The following is a 16,780-nucleotide window of genomic DNA, read 5'->3' on the forward strand; positions in this document are numbered from 1 at the left end:
CATCCTCCTTTTGTTTATAACCATTCCAGTGAGTGTGATGTGCTGTCTCACTGTGGTTTTGTTTTGCATTTCCTTGATAGCTAATAATTTTAAGCATCTTCCCATGATCTTATTGAGTATTTATATATCCTTTTTGGATAAATATCTATTCAGGTCCTTTGACCATTTTTAATTGGGTTGTCTCTAAATTATTATATATATTTGATATTTTATAGATTTCACATAAATATATACTACACACACATATATGTAATATATATAATGCATATATATTACATTATATATTTAGATACAACTCCCTTATCAGATATATCATGTGTAAGTATTCTCTCTTATTCTGTGGACCATCTTTTCACTCTTTTGATGGAATCTTCTAAAGCACAAAAGTTTTTGTTTTTTTTTTAAATTTTTTTTTCAACGTTTATTTATTTTTGGGACAGAGAGAGACAGAGCGTGAACGGGGGAGGGGCAGCGAGAGAGGGAGACACAGAATCGGAAACAGACTCCAGGCTCTGAGCCAGCAGCCCAGAGCCCGACGCGGGGCTCGAACTCACGGACCGCGAGATCGTGACCTGGCTGAAGTCAGACGCTCAACCGACTGCGCCACCCAGGCGCCCCAAGCACAAAAGTTTTAATTTCAATGATATTCATCTATTTTTCCTTTTGTTGCTAATGCTTTTAATATATCAAAAAAAAAATCATTGCCTAATCCAAAGTCAAGAAGACTCATGGTTATGTTTTCTCCTAAGAGTTTTACATCTTTAGCCTTTACATTTGGGTCTTTGATCAATTTTGAGGTAATTTTTGAATACAGTGTGAGGTAGGGTTCCAACTTCAGTCTTTGGCATGTGGATATACACTTGTACATATAATTTGTGGATAATATTATTCTTTCTCTATTGAACTGTTTGGCAGACTAGTTGATAATCATTCACAGTAACCATGAGGGTTTATTTTTGGACTCTCACTTCCACTCCATTGAACTATATGTCTATCCCAGTAGCACACTATCCTGATTACTATAGATTTGTGAGTTTTGAAATCAAGAAGTCCTTCATCATTATTTTAGTCAATTCTGCCAAGAAACCAGCTGGGACTCTGATAGGGACTGCATTCGTTTTGTAGGTCATTTCAGGGACTACTGCCATTTCAACACTATTACTTCCAATACATGATTCTTCAACAATGTTATATAGATTCAGACTAAAATTTTACACTTATTTTGTTAAATTTATCCCTAAGTATTTTATTCTTTTTGATGTCACAGTAAATAATTTTTTTTCTTAATTCTTTTCCTTATTGTTCATTTGCCAGAGTATAGAAATACAACTGTTTTTGTATATTGATATTGTATCCCGCAAATTTTCTGAACTTGTTTACTATTTTTAATAGTTTTTTAGTGGATACTTAGGATTGGTACATACAAGATCATGTCATCTGCAAATAAGAAATAGCTTTTCTTCATTCTGAATCTCGATGCTTTTTATTTCTTTTTCTTGCCTAACTGCCCTATAACCTCCAGTACAATATTGAATGGAACTGATGAGAGCAAATATCTTTGTCTCCTTCCTGATCTTAGAGGAAATGCATTCAGTCTTTCACCATTAATTATGATGTTAACTGTGAGGTTTTAGCATATGCTCTTTATCAGGCTAAGGAAGTTCCCTACTATCATAGTTTATTGACTATTGTTATTATAAAGAAGTACTTTTTAAAAATATTTTTCTCTGCATCTATTCATATAATAATGTGCTTTCTTTTATTCTACTGATATGGTATATTATACTAATTGATTTTCAGATATTTATCCAAACTTGCTTTCCTGCATTAAATCCCATTTGATCATGATGTATAATTCATTTTAGATGTTACTGGATTTGATTTGCTAGTATTTTGTTGAGGATTTTTGTGTCTATATTCCATAGAGATATTGGTATGTAGATTTCTTTCCTTGTCATATCTTCATAGTGGCCTCATAGAATGCAGACAAAGTGCACTTTCCTTCTCATTTTTTGAAAAGTGTATGAAGAATTGGTGTTAACTCTTTTTAAATGTTTGGTAGAATCACTAGTAAAGCTATCTGTGCCTGGGTTTTTCTTGGTGGGTCATTTTTAAATTGCTAATTCAATCTCTTTACTTGTTATGAGTTTACTCCTATTTCATATTTCTTCTCGAGTCAGTTTTAGCAGTTTTTATCTTTTGAGCATTTTGTGCATTTCATCTAATTTGTTGGCATACATGTGTTCATGATATCACCTTATAATACTTGTTTCTTTCTATAAGGTCAGTAGTAACGTCCCCTCTTTCATGTCCAATTTTGGTAATTTGAGTCTTCTCTCTTTTCTCTTTGGTCAGTTGAGAAAAAGGTTTGTCATTTTTGCCGATCTTTTCAAAGAAAGAAATTTTGCTTAATTGATTTTCTATTTTATTTACTTCTGCTCTAATCCTTATTTCTATCCTTCTGTTTACTTTGGGTTTATTTTGCTTTTGTTTCTGCAATTTCTTAAGGTGAAAGAATAGATTACTGATTTGAGATCTTTATATATATATATATATATATATATATATATATATATGTAATGTAAATGTCAAGAGCTATCTACATTCCCTCAAAGCATTTAGTAGTATTCCATATGCTTTGGTAGGCTGTGTCTTCACTTATCAAAAAGGTTTTGTTTTGTTTTGTTTTGTTTGTAATTTCCCTTATGATTTCTTCTTTGGCCCATTGGCTTTTTAAAAGTATAATGTTTAATCTCCATGTATTTATGAATTTCATGAATTTATCTTATTGTTTTGTAATTCTACACTATTGTGCCCAAAGAACATACTTTATATAATTTACAACCTTTTAGATTTTTTGAGGCTTGTTTTATGGTGTACCTGGAGAACATTCCATGTACACTGGAGAAGACTGTGCATTCAAGGTTCTTTTTGACTTTTTTCCCTCATCTGTTTCTCTTCTCCCGTGATCTCCTAAACTGTCTGCATCATTTACTATCACATCCCACCATTAGGTTTCACTAATTTCCAGATGCTTGTCCTATTGGGTTTGATAACACCCCAGGAGGGGCATAAATTGCTCCACAGGGTGATCCAATTAAATTCAGACTCTTTGGCTGGGGGTGGGGGATACTTTTGAGGCCAGTTTTGTTGGGTTTTGGTGTTTTTGTGTTTTTTTGTTTTTTGTTTTTTTTTTTCTGGCTTCAGGAGGACAGATCTTCCCTGATAATATCTGGTAAACTAAGTGAGGTATGGTTAGGCTACTGCTAACATTGAGTTATGAACCTTCTCTTTTTTTTTAATTTTTTTTTAATGTTTATGTTTATTTTTGAGACAGAGAAAGACAGAGCATGAACGGGGGAGGGGCAGAGAGAGAGGGAGACACAGAATCAGAAGTGGGCTCCAGGCTCTGAGCCATCAGCCCAGAGCCCGACGCGGGGCTCGAACTCACGGACCGCGAGATCGTGACCTGAGCCGAAGTCGGACGCTCAACCAACTGAGCCACCCAGGCGCCCCTGAACCTTCTCTTAACTGCTTATCACCACAGTCTCTGTTGGTTTGGAGAGCACCCTTAGACTTGAAATTCCCCACACTGTTTCATATCAATTGAGCTCCTTTGGTTTGAGTTTTAGAGCTCTCTTTTCTTTTAGCCTGCCTCTCTCCCTAGCAAATCTCTGAGCCACTGCTCTAGAACTGGGGAATGGAATGACACCCTTGCTTTGTGAGCAGGGTACTGGTTAGAGGTGGTCATTTTTTGGTATTATTGATTTGCCTCTCCCAGAATGGAACCTCTCCCCTTCCAGGAAGCTAAGCAAGGGTAATCTGTATCTCAGTACTCTCAGCTGCCATACCTGCGGTAGAGTGTCCATCCCATGTGTATGGGCTGGGTGAACAAAAGTGGTCTCTAACCTGTTAGCTACATTCACCAGGAATTTAGCTTCTGTAACTCAGACCTGGATGGGATTGCTGGTGGCCTGCCCCTTTTAATGAGACACCACATCCCTTGACTGAGAGCTAACGGGAAAGTAAGCTCTATCGTGGCTCCATCTGCCCAACATGGAGCTTCCATCTGGCTGCATTGGATAGAATGCAGTGGGGAGGAGGGAGCAGATCATGGTTCAAATGCCATAGACCCTTGCTGCTCTTATCAAGATTTAGTATATTTTCTTAAATATTTGTTTGCTGCATATGGTTAGGAGAATTCCAGAGGCTTTAAATGGTTGGGTTTCTTTTTATCATTTTTACCAGTTATGGTCGTTTTGCTGGGGAATAGGTCTGTGAACTGCCTCACACTGTCATTTCAGAAATGGAACTCCAATAAACTTCTCTTTAAGCTTGGAGACTTAGAAGTTGCTTATTATCAAAGCAGAGGCTAGCTTAGCATGACCAAACTCATGCCCAATATTAAAGCAGTTTTTTTTTTCCCTCAAAGGGGGGGAAAAAAAACTAATGATTAGCCAAATGTACCCTTTTCTGATAAGTTCTTGTCCCTTAAAGCCAAGTAACTGTCACTGGTCACATTCCAAAATAATGCCTTTCCTGTTTTTCCTTTGTCCTTTCTGTTGCCTTAGCTGGCTGCTATAATGTGCCTATTCATTCTTCATCCCTCTGACGAGAAGCCCAAATCCTTTCAATCTTTAAAACACAAAACCCAGGGGCGCCTGGGTGGCTCAGTCAGTTGGGCAACCGACTTCAGCTCAGGTCATGATCTCACAGTTTGTGAGTTCAAGCCCTGCGTTGGGATCTGTGCTGACAGCTCAGAGCCTGGAGCTTGCTTTGGATTCTGTGTCTCCCTCTCTCTCTGCCCCTCCCCAACTCATGTTCTGTCTCTCTCTGTCTCAGAAATAAACATTTAAAAAATTAAAATAAATAAAATAAAATAAAACACAAAACCCATTTAAAGATGACAATATGACCATCAATGAGGGCAGGAACGCTATCTATTTTATTCACCAGGCTCCTTGCAATCTTTAAAACACAAAACCCATTTAAAGTTGACAATAGGACCATCAATGAGAGTAGGAACGCTATCTATTTTATTCACCAAGTATTCTCAGATCCTAAAACAGTACCTGGCTTGCCAGATATTTCATAGCTGCTCTTGAAACATTTTTTCAAATTTTTCAAATGAAAATATTTTTCAAATGAATGATAGTATCAGTAATCTGCTCCTTTTCCTTTGCCATACTGGCTGCCTGAGGGATGGAAGTGATGAGAGAATAGTTTGTCTTATGGTACATTTCTGAAAGTATCCTCCCAAAGAGTGGTTCAAACTGGGACCCTGACACCTATGTTAAAGGATTCTGTGTATTGATAAAATAACCCAAGAGTCTTCTCACCAGGAGGTCTGTGCTCATTTTCTCAGGAAACCCAAGGGGTATATTCTGGCATGTGTAGCTGACACCATAGAACAGAGTGTGGTACATCAGTTATGTGAATGAAAAGCAGTGTGAGGAAGTTGACTCCAAAAGATGATGCTGTTGAAAAGAAAGCAAACGGTTCTGGAAAATCAGCCCACACCTGCTACACAGGAAGACCCAAACGCCTAGCAATACCCTGCTGATCAGAGGATGCAGGCTTGTTCTCTTACTTTGATCTGAGAGAATCAGATCTCTTCCCAAAGCCATCAGAGCCCTGCCTTTAGATGACTGGGTCTAGAAGCCCTAGAAAATTCCTGAAATAATGGTAAAACGGTAGCATCGAACCACTACAAGAAGCCTCTTTGGAAACTCTGTTCTAAATTTCTAAGGTTTTGGCTCAGTGTCTCTCTTATGTATTAAAGTCCACCTACGTAGCAAGCCCCACACCAGTCCTGCCTACAGACCTGGCCAGGTCCCCTACTTATGTACCTAACACCATCAGTTGAGCTTTGCCAGGAACTTCACCTCCTCTAGATCTCTGGCTTTCTGATCTTTCTAGCCACCTATAATTTGCCCAACATCCCCTCCCACTCCATCCTATCTTGATCTCACTCTGCTTTGCACAGAGTAATTAATCCATTGGTTAATTGGTAGGTTCAATTAATTCATCAATCTCCTGCTTTAGTCTCTGTTGGGATTCTGTGACTCTGTGTCTTTAACCTTATTGGAAAGCAGCCACATCTCAGATTTTACCCTCACTTCCTCCCAGGTCATAAAAAAAGGCAGCCCAGAAAGAAGTGGGTAAAAAACAGCTCTCAATCTTTGCCCTCTTGGTATCAGCTTTGAGACACCTGGCCAAGTACAGCCTGTGCTAAGTTTCAAAGAAAAGGCAGATAACTTTGAAGATTTTATTTCACAGGGACAAAAGATAAAAGTCTCTGTCAAGTTGTCATTAGATGCTTAATGCTGTTCGTAGTGGGGTGCTGGGGCTCCCCTCCTCCTCCGTCGACCTCTAGCAGATTAGGTTTGAGAGCCTTAATTTGAGGAAGGATTTACAGCTGTGAAAAGGCATAATATCATTTTGATTTGGGTTGTACTAGGCTGGGGAAGCCAGATTACATTTGTATGAAACTGTATTAGAAGATATGACTGAAGCCACCAAAATCAAATAAAGGGAAAATTTTCCAGGGAGCCTAAAAATAGGGGCCTGCCTTTCCAACGTCCCTACACTGTTTCATTATTATCTTGATTTACACCAGGAGGATCCAAGCAGAAAAACAGAAGGTAGATGGCAAAAATGCTTACGCTTGCCCGACCTGTCCATCCATCAGCCTGTCATAAACCTAACCCAGAGATGGGTTCCCTGGATAAAGAAAAAAAAAATTAATTAACCCTTGGAGAATGTGGAAGTTAGCAGGGGAGAACAACTTATGAATAATGCCCTGTTTTCATCTCCTGAGGTACTGTCTAATTCAGAGTCTCAGAGAAATCCATCAAATAGTCTCTGAAGTTTTACCGGGCCCCGGTCCACCCACCACCGCCATATGCCACCACGTGCATGTGTCACACAGCATCCCCCAGACAACGACTTATGCAGAGAGTGTGCCTTTCCTTCAGAACAATCTTAAAACTATGACTCTCCTCATTTGCACGGCAAACAATGAATTACATTGTGTACCGCAAAAACCCAGCTTCCTCTGTGAGGAAGCATGGAAAACTAGTAGCTGTTGCTTGGAATTGTTTGTATTACACAGTCACACAGACCTGGGCAAATCCGCAGCATCTTCTAGTAGGATTTAGAGACACATAAACTGAACACCATGGGTAGAACTTCTAAAATTGAAAGTATTGTGCCAAAGCCTCTAGATTCAACCAGAATGTGTTGATCACGGTTGGGGAGAACTGGGGGAAGCAGGGCTGTTTTTTATCATCAGAAAAGAACTGTGAACTTCCAGCAATGGGGGGAAATCATGCTGACATCTACAAGCATCTGCAAGGGGCTACCTAATTCTCGAACTGTTGGTTCCTCTAAGACTGGCTAGTAGCCACGGAAAATGATGCATGACGATGACTTCTCTGATTTCTGGCAGGACTTCTGATCTCTCAAGTACCACGGAAGATTGAAAGACCATTTTTCCACAGGAACCACTTTCAGCGCACGTTTTATATACCTGCACATCTCCTCAGACAGGTAAAATATCACAACTGTCTTAACTCCAAAGTGAAAGTTGCACTGGGCCCATGACCAGAGGGCTCAAAGTCTTTGGTTTGGGCACACACAGATGTCTTGATTCACCTGAATAAACAGGTGTTGGTGTAGGAAGGCACCGCTTCTCCAAACGTGGGGCAAAAACACAGTTTCCTCAGGGTCAAAACGTAGTGACAATGGCACAAAATTCAGGTCCTGACTTTCAGATGTGATTTACAGACAAGATTAATCAGATGAAAAATACATCCGAAGTCTCTCAGCTTGATCAAAAGAACTCCCTGGGGATAATTTCTATTTATTAATATATTAATTTATATAATTTATGTATAGCATATCTACAACAAGCTAATACATATACATGTAAAGATACCTGTTGGTATCTTTATCTGTTTCTCAACCCATGTACACACCTCAGTGTGAATAAGCCTTGTTTCTAATATTCTATGTCATCTAGGAAAAAGTTAAAAAGAAAGTTCTCTTTCGTTTAGGAGCCTGTTCATTTCCCTCACCATCTTCTCAGACAGTATAACAGAGCTTCCTTCGAGACCCCGAGAAAGCAAAGAACCACAGCTTCTATAGCCTTGGAACACTAAGCAAGTTATCAATAACACAGAACCTTGAAATTTGACCTTGAACTCTCTCTCTTTCTGAGTAGTGGATGTCCTGCAAGCAAAATAGAAGAGAAGAAAGATGGAGTGGGTACAAAGACCTGGCCGTTGTGCTGACATTCTAGTTCTCTGAGGTTTCGTTGCCTCCTCTGGAAAATGCCAAATGTAGATTAACACAAACCTAAGATGAAAATCAATCTCCAGGAATAAAATAAATAAATAAAATGGACTTTAACTCATAGGAAGAAAATGTGCTCAAAATATCCTCACAGATAACTTATTAACCTGCAATAAGATGGCAGGGTGGTAGGCATGGTGGTTAGGAACATGAGGTAGGAGTCATACCACCTGATTACACATCCAGATCACATCATTAACTAGCTGTATACTCTGGGCAAATTACTTAACCTCCTTGAGTCTCAGTTTCTCTATCTGTATAAGAAAAATAATAAAAGATGCCATATCACAGAACTATTACATCTCATGATGTAGGTAAAGCTGTTAGCATAATACCTAGCCCCACAGTTAGCACACAATCAACATTAGTTACCATTAGAAATACAATGAATAGTGACGCCTGGGTGGCTCAGGTCATGATCTCGTAGTTCATGAGTTTGAGCCGCATGTCAGGTTGTGTGCTGACAGCTCAGAGCCTGGAGCCTGGTTCGGATCCTGTGTCTCCTTCTCTCTCTCTGCCCTCCCCTGCTTGTACTCTGTCTCTCTCTCTAAAAAATAAATAAGACATTAAAAAAATACAATTAATAATAATTGTACTTAAGTATAAAGAAGTAATATTTACATACTTGCAACCCTCTTGACCTGAGAAACTATATAATCAAGGATTGAAACAGAATTATAAGAAAGACGGAATTGGGTCATGTCCTTCAGATTAATAAAAGTTGCCAGATAAAGCAATCCAAATTTAGAAAAATCTTTTGAGCTATTTTGCAGTAACTATGTCTGCCATCACTTGGGAAAGGGAGATGTACGCTCCTCGCGTTCTGGAGAGCTACTCAGAAATGCTAGCTGACCCCTGACAAACCTTCAGCGTCCCCAGGAACACAGTCATGCAGCTTTGGGGAGTAAGCGAGGGGAAACCATGAGCCCACACCTGAACACGGTCCTGTCTCCATCTGCACGATTTCACCACGAGTCACAGCAAGCCTCTGAGGACACCAAGCCCAGCTGCCAGGGAAAGGTTTCGGGCCCAGAGTGGTGCCCCAACAATTTCCGGTTCAGTGGGAAGCTGGGGAATGCTTGGTCTCCCAGCACATGATTTCCTCATATTTCATCACTTTCCAGGCTTTAAACAATTTTAACCTTCCCTCCGGGTGGACACAGAGACAGCTGTGCTCTAAGTGGAAATACCAGACTCCAAGTAGTGTGAGCCGATTTCATCCCGTCCACTGGGCATCCAATTAGTATTGTGACATTGGCCGAGTCCTGACTTCTCTGAGCTTCACTTTCCTCACCTGTAAAATGGGCAAAAGCTGACGTTGGGGGTTGTGAGGAGATGTGTACGTTCGACACAAATGGGTTGGTACAGTTACTAATTTTCAAGGCTTCACTCATTTTCTGAACTGATAAAGGTTGTCAATCTACTCTCACAGCTCTCTCTACAAACAAAACCCAAAACAGAGAAACATTTCCAAAAGCTAACAAATTTGAGAAGGAAGAGGAGGAGGAAGAGGAGGGGAAAATTTGCTGCCACATAAATCGACCAGGGCCAAAGCGACAAGTGGCTTGGGCAAAGCAGTCTGTGTCCACAATTTATTCTTTAATAACTTCTACTGTAATATTTCTGGGGCACATCAAAGGACAATAACAGCCCGAAGTTGGTAATCCCTCTCACATATAAAAACTTTCATTACACAGTGTTAAAGGCATCACTCTGTCTGAGAAATGGGAATCAATAGGAGTTGGCTGCTTTTTTCCCCATCCTGTCCCAGGGAAACGACATTGGCTTTTCCTTCCCAGTGAGGCCGCGCTGTGTAGCCAGAGTTTCCTCTGATGGCTGCAGATGAGCAACAAGATGAAAACATCTCTGTGATGAATGGAAAAGGGGAAAAGAATTTCAGTAGCACACGTCTCTGTGCCAGAAACCCAGAGTGGGCCATCCTAATTAGCCCTAAATGCTGCTTGCAAACATTGGCTTTGATGTATGTTTAAAAGTCATCAGGATTTGTTCTGACTTGGTCATTTTTGTGCTTTCAGTCATAACAAGATTTTAATTTAAAAAATGGTTTTAATGGCACCCCAAGAGAAAGACAATTTGGGTAAGCTGCGGCAGAGTTTAGTAATACAACCTAAAAAAGTAGTTAGTAGGCAGCCATTAGTTTCCCCCTATTATCTGTAATGCGATTTATTGTCGGAAATTCAAAATTCTTTATAAATGTTCTTACATTCAGCCTGAATATAGGATCCATTTCCTTTAAAGCATCACTTTAGATTCTTTAAAAAGCCAGAATCACCATGTATGCTCCCTTTATTATGAATATATAAAGACTCAAGGCTACTCATAGCATGTCCCTAGTACAAGTCATCAACAAACCACCTCTTGCCAAAGCCAGGGGCCAATTTCAGGTCTCCGTTCATTTAACCACTTAGCAGCATTTGACAATTGGCCACCCCCTCCTTCTTGAACTTTTTTTTTTTACACACAACCACCTCCACAGCTACTCACTCCCTCCACAGCTACCCTGCTCTATCTATCTATCTTTATGATTTTAACAAGATTTGAAACCATCTCATTTATTTTTGTGTATGTTTGTTACCTGACTTCATCCCTTGTACCTAAGGAGGAAGTTTCTGGAACATCACAGACACTCCATAAATGTATGGTATCTGACTGACACTTAGCATTTTCTTGCGACAGATAAAAGACTAAAGTTCAGAGGAGTAAAGCAACTTGTCTAGGATTGCAGAGTAATCTGCAAAGGCAGAATTTGAGCTCAAGGCCTCCTAACACAAAACATATACTTAGGACCATAATACCATGGAAGGGCATGCCTTAGGGTTAAATACCCAAGGGGGGCCAGTTTGTAAACTTTAAGGGGACAGATTGCAAATACTTTGGGGTTTTTGTTTTGGTCCTGGAATCCTGTGCAGAATCAGTTAAGATTTGTGGAATAAACAAATTTTACCTCTGCTCTGAACAACAAGATCTTTGAGGGTAAAGACCAGATGTAGGGCACCTCTTACAGCTAAAACAGTCTGCTGGCCACAATAGGTAGTTGGATTAATTCCCATGTATTGGTCTACTTACCAAGAGGAGGCAGAAGTCTGGGCAATTGTAATTCAGTCAGAAAAGAAGCAAAGGACCAGGAATGGTGAGAAGCTGAAAAATCTATGTTATTCCTTTTCCACTGAAGAGACTCTCTCCAGGTGGAGAAAGTAAGCATCTCCCTAAGTATGAGAGGAGAATAAGGGATCTCACCTTGCTGGCTTCCCGCACTCCTACCCCGCTGAGACAGTCTTTTGGCCACTGCACAAAGAGCCAAAAAGTGACTCCTTCACAGTATGAGAACACTTTTAGCTGTAGGCCACGAGGAGGTTTTCCCTTGGTCTTTTATTCAGTTGTTCACGGAAGGGGGCATCCTGTGACCTCATTTTCACTCTAAAGTGAAAGAGAGAGCCAAGTGGCTTCCCACTTCGGGGTTCTGTACAAACTCCCCCTTTGATGGCACCTTTCCACTCCTCTGAGGCAAGGCCCAGGGGAAGAGCACTTTTCCATTTCAAGGAGGGGAGGAGTTGCTTGGGAATGAATCAGTTGCTCCCTGGGAATCCGGGCAGCACCAGGGAAAGGAAAGCAGAAGGAAGGCCCAGTTTCGATCCTCTGAACCATGGCCAGCGACTCCCTTCATTAAAAGTCATTCTCATCAGGGGAAAGGCACTTAGGAAAAAAATACAGTGGCTCAGCAATATGAATGGGACACTTGGACAGAAGACATTTCAATATGGCTGTTTTGATAGCACCACTGTGAGGCAGTCATTGTGATGGTGGCATGAAACTATTTGGAAGTTTAGTCCTCAACCTGGAGAAATGTCTAAGGGAATAATTTGGATCAATAATAATAATTTTTATTTGCCAGTTTACTTGTTTTTTGTCCTTCTCCTGGAAGACAATGACTATACCTGTCTTAACTCTCATTGCATCCCTAGTGCCCAGCGTGGTACCTTGCACATAATTACTTATTGAAACAAATAAAAGACTACTACTGGTATGAGGCCTCCTCCTCCTCCTCCCATTATTCCTACTGCCTATGCCCAATGCTTATACATGGTAGGCACATAATAATTGGTCGAAAAAAAGGAACTGCCACCATCACTACTACCATTATGGCTATATCACTACTACTGCTACTACTACTGCAACCCCCACTGAGTGATCCTGTTGGCCCTCCATTAAAAAACCAATTGCAAGAATTTTGCCGGGGTTATTTCAATTATCATCCCCACTTTACAGATGAGATCATAGGCACAGGGAAGTAAAGTACCCTAAGACACACATGCAATATGTGATAGAACGGGAATAATAAGAATGTTGTTATTATGAATCTTGGCCAAATAAACTGGGAGAAATGAGGAAAAGGCTGAGGGTTAAGGAGAGGTTGTACTTAATTCCTCTATTTTGGTCTCTTCAGTACTTCCTTTCACTGAAAGAAACCAGGGATTCTTGAAGAAATGGCAGATTGCAGATCTGACACAGGAAATGGACACGATGAATGAGGAAAGTTTGTCATAGGAAGCTATCAAAGCCTACTAGAGTCATGTCAAAAGGACTTGGAGCCAACTTGAAAGGGGCTCCTACTGACCAAAGATCAATCAATTTCAACATTAAAAGAACTTTGAAGGTGGTAGAATGAAACAGATCTAATGCATAAAAATCCATGAGTTCATAATGGTATGAAAAATAATCATTGGTCACCTTTAGAAGTTGTTAGGGTACCAACTCACAATTCAGAAAATATATAAATAAAGGAAAATGGTTAAACATCTACCCTAACTTTCCTGTATGGACCACATTTAGGAATCAAAAGTTCCATATAAAGGAACCACACTAATATGAGCATGAGGAATGACAATTAGAAAATCACCATCTGCAACTCTTAATGAAATAATGGTTCTAGGCAACCACCATATATGGCTCCTAAAACATTAGCTTAAAGCTTGATAGGGAACTTGATATTGAGGGGATCAGACTAACAACACCTGAATCTATAAGTCAATCATAAACTAACTAAAAGTGGAATGACCAGACATTACATCAGTGTTTCCCAAACTTTGAAGCACATTAACATCACTTGGCCAGGGAAGGAGGCAGGGGCAGCTCTTAAAAATCCCAATGTTCAGGTCACATTCCATATCAATTAAACCATAATGTCTGGGATAGTAATCAAGCATCAGGTTTTTTTTCTCCCCTTTTTTTAAACATTTGTTGGATGATTCCAATGTGAAGCCAAGTTTGGGAACCACTGTATTTTATGGCTCATGGTGTGATGCAGTAGGAGATACACAGTGTCCCCTATGATATGTTACTACCTAACAACCTCTAAATCTAACTAAATATCTATTACAAATATGAGGAATAAAGAAACATTCAAACAATGGCATCAGAAGCAAATAATTAGCAATCCAAAGTGTAGGAGAAAAAATGGAGAAAAAAAGGCCTATTTTTTTTTTTCAACAAATGGCATCTTTAAAAATGGTGGTGGAAGGTGCCTTTCTTAAACCATGGCTGGAAGGAAGAGTTATGTTTCTGGCTCTGAAGGAGCCACTTATATCAGACTAATCCTCCAGCAGAAAACAATCATAATGATGCATGGAATAAAAAATAAGACTGTTTGAAAGCATTGGAGAACCACCAAGGCAACCAGGATTTAAGCAGGAAATGAAAGCTCATTAAAGTCAGCCCTATATTTACAGCAGCTTTTTTATCCTAAGGGCATCTGTTAATTTGCATTGTGGGGATATTCACCAAGCAGAAAGCAGCAACCTATAGCTTGCAGCAGCTTCTCTGTGTTGAAGAGATAAAACTTGAAGTTAAGGGCTACAGAAGCAGCAGCTAGGACTTGAGGGGCTAAGATTTCTGAGAAAGGGGGACCACAGAGAAGTGACCTCAAAATTCCCAATTCAAATATCCCCTCCAGATATGTGCACATCCCTAAGCTACAAATGTGTGGAGTGGGAGTGGGGGGAGGGGGGAAAGCTGAGCAAAAATCAGTTGCTAAGAGACTAAATAGCTTAGGAATAATTTTGTCAATCCAGAAATGATTGGAAGACAAACACTGGAATTTAGAACCTGCTAAGGACAAAGGACCACGGTAAACATCCCAGACACTCAGCTAAGAAACTCTGAGGACTTGAGTTGTTAGAACAAACGGGAAATAAACCATACACAACCTCGAAAAAAAAAAAAAAAATCTCATTTCTTGATTAGATCAACATGACCTGTTCATACCGCATCCACCTGACAGAAAATTAACATCTCTTTGAAAGAAGATAATAAAATCTACATGAAAGGAAATACTAACAGGAACTAGAGGGAATTATTCAGGCAGAAGAAAACATTCCCAGATGAAAGCACAGAATGTGGAATGCAGTGAAGAGTACCAGATTGGGGTAAATATGTGGGGAAGTGCTAAATAAATAAGATTGTTTAAAGTAAAAACGTCTTGGGGTGGGATTGCATTACACAGCAACAATAACACAGAAGAGCAGACAGTATAGGTGGCAAATGAATGTATTATAAGTTTCCTAAAACCAAAATAAGAACTTAAGAGACAGACTGTCAGACTGGACTAATAAAATAAATCACAAAAGACAAACTTTAAGTAAACATCAGAAAGAATGTTAAACTGTCTTTCTTTATGGATGACATGATCATGTGTGTAGAAAAGCTTAAACAACTGAAAAAAGACTAAGAGAACTAATAAATGAATTTAACAAGTCAAAAGTAATGAAGGCAACATACAAAAACCAATACTATTTCTAACATAATCAATGAATAATTAGAAAATAAAACTAAAAGTATAATTCCATTACTATGCCACTCCAAAACATGAAATCCATGTAAGACCTTTGCACTAATATCTACAAAACATTGTAAAAAGAAATTATAGAACTAAATAAATGGTAAGATTTAGTATATTTGAGATTGAAAGATTCAATATTGTCAAAATGGCATTTCTCTCACAATTCAATCTAAAGATTCAATGCAATTCCAATCAAAACCACATGACTTTTTGTAGAAACTGACAAACTGATTATAATTTATATGAAATGCAAATGAACTAAAACAAAGGCAATTTTAATACATAAGTACAGAATTGGAGAACTCAAACTACTTGATTTTAAGACTGACTATAAAGCCACACTAACCAAAACTGTGTGTTATTAATGAAAGAAGAGATAAATTAATCAGGTAAACATATGGATAGTCTAGAAATAGACCCACACATAAATGGTTAATCGATTTTTGACAAAGATGTCAGGGCAATTCAATGATGGAATAGAATATTTTTGATAAATAGTGCTAGAACTAGATATTCATACTGGGGGAAGGCCAGAGGAAAGAATACTGACTCTTAACTTATACCATATACAAATATTACCTCAAGATAGATCATAGACCACACATTTAGAAGAAATCATGGGAAAAAATATTTGTATACTTGGAGTAGACTCAGATTCCTTAGAAAGGATCAAAAAACATAATAGACCAACATTTAAAACTTATGCATTTTAAAAGTCACTGCCCTGCAACAGAAGAAAATATCTGCAATATACATATGTGAGAAAGGACTTGTATCTAGAATACATAAAGAACTCCTACAACTCAACAAAAAAGGAGAAAACAAAGCCAGATATTTGAAAACACCAGACAAAAGAAATTATATCAATGGCAAATAACTACATGAAGAGGTGTTCAATATCATCAAGAATCACAAACCAAAGCCACAAAGAGATAACTATACACACCCATTAGAACAATTAAAATTTAAAAGAGTGACCTTGCCAAAGGTTTGCAAGAATGTAGAGCAATTGGAATGCTCATAAAGGGCTAGTGTGAATTTTTAAAAAAAGGTACAACCACTTTAGAAAACTGTTAGTTTCTTTAAAATTTTACAAATATCCATAATATATGACTCAGGCATTTCACTGTAAAGTTTTTATTTATCCAGAGAAATGAAAGTATGTCCACACAAATATTTGTGCACAAATATTCATTCAATAAATGAATATTGAATGAAAGCAGTTTCATGCAAATGAAAGCAGTTTCATGCAAAATAATCCAAATCTGTAAACAACGTTTAAGTAAACAGTAACAAATGAATGCACAGAATGAATCAATGAATAACACAAAATGTAAAATGCCCATATAATGGAATACCATTGAGTGATAAAAGGAAACAAACTACTAATACTTGCAACCACCTACATGACTTTCCAAATCATTATGGTCAATGAAACCAGACATAAAAGAGTATATATTGTATGATTCAATTATTAAACATTCTAGAAAATGAAAAATAATCTCTGATGATAGTAAACAAATCAATTGTTGCCTGAAAGCTGGGTCCAGTGGGAGGGAATAACTGCAA

General features: G+C 38.7%; 1 protein-coding gene across 6 annotated transcripts in view; it reads right to left on the bottom strand.

Moving 5' to 3' along the window:
• The window catches only part of FHIT (fragile histidine triad diadenosine triphosphatase), a 1,417,560-nt gene that overhangs the window by 858,087 nt on the left and 542,693 nt on the right, over window positions 1-16,780 (bottom strand). The window contains exon 2 of one of the 6 annotated variants that reach the window (XM_045496932.1): window positions 9,546-9,649. The exons of the other annotated variants lie outside the window; for them this stretch is intronic. Within the exon in view, the coding sequence (XP_045352888.1) occupies window positions 9,546-9,591 (46 nt within the window). The 5' untranslated portion in view covers window positions 9,592-9,649. The remainder of the gene's footprint in view (window positions 1-9,545; window positions 9,650-16,780) is intronic. 6 annotated transcript variants of the gene reach the window in all.

This window comes from Leopardus geoffroyi, chromosome A2 (assembly GCF_018350155.1).
Source record: "Leopardus geoffroyi isolate Oge1 chromosome A2, O.geoffroyi_Oge1_pat1.0, whole genome shotgun sequence".
In the NCBI taxonomy this organism is placed as follows: domain Eukaryota; kingdom Metazoa; phylum Chordata; class Mammalia; order Carnivora; family Felidae; genus Leopardus; species Leopardus geoffroyi.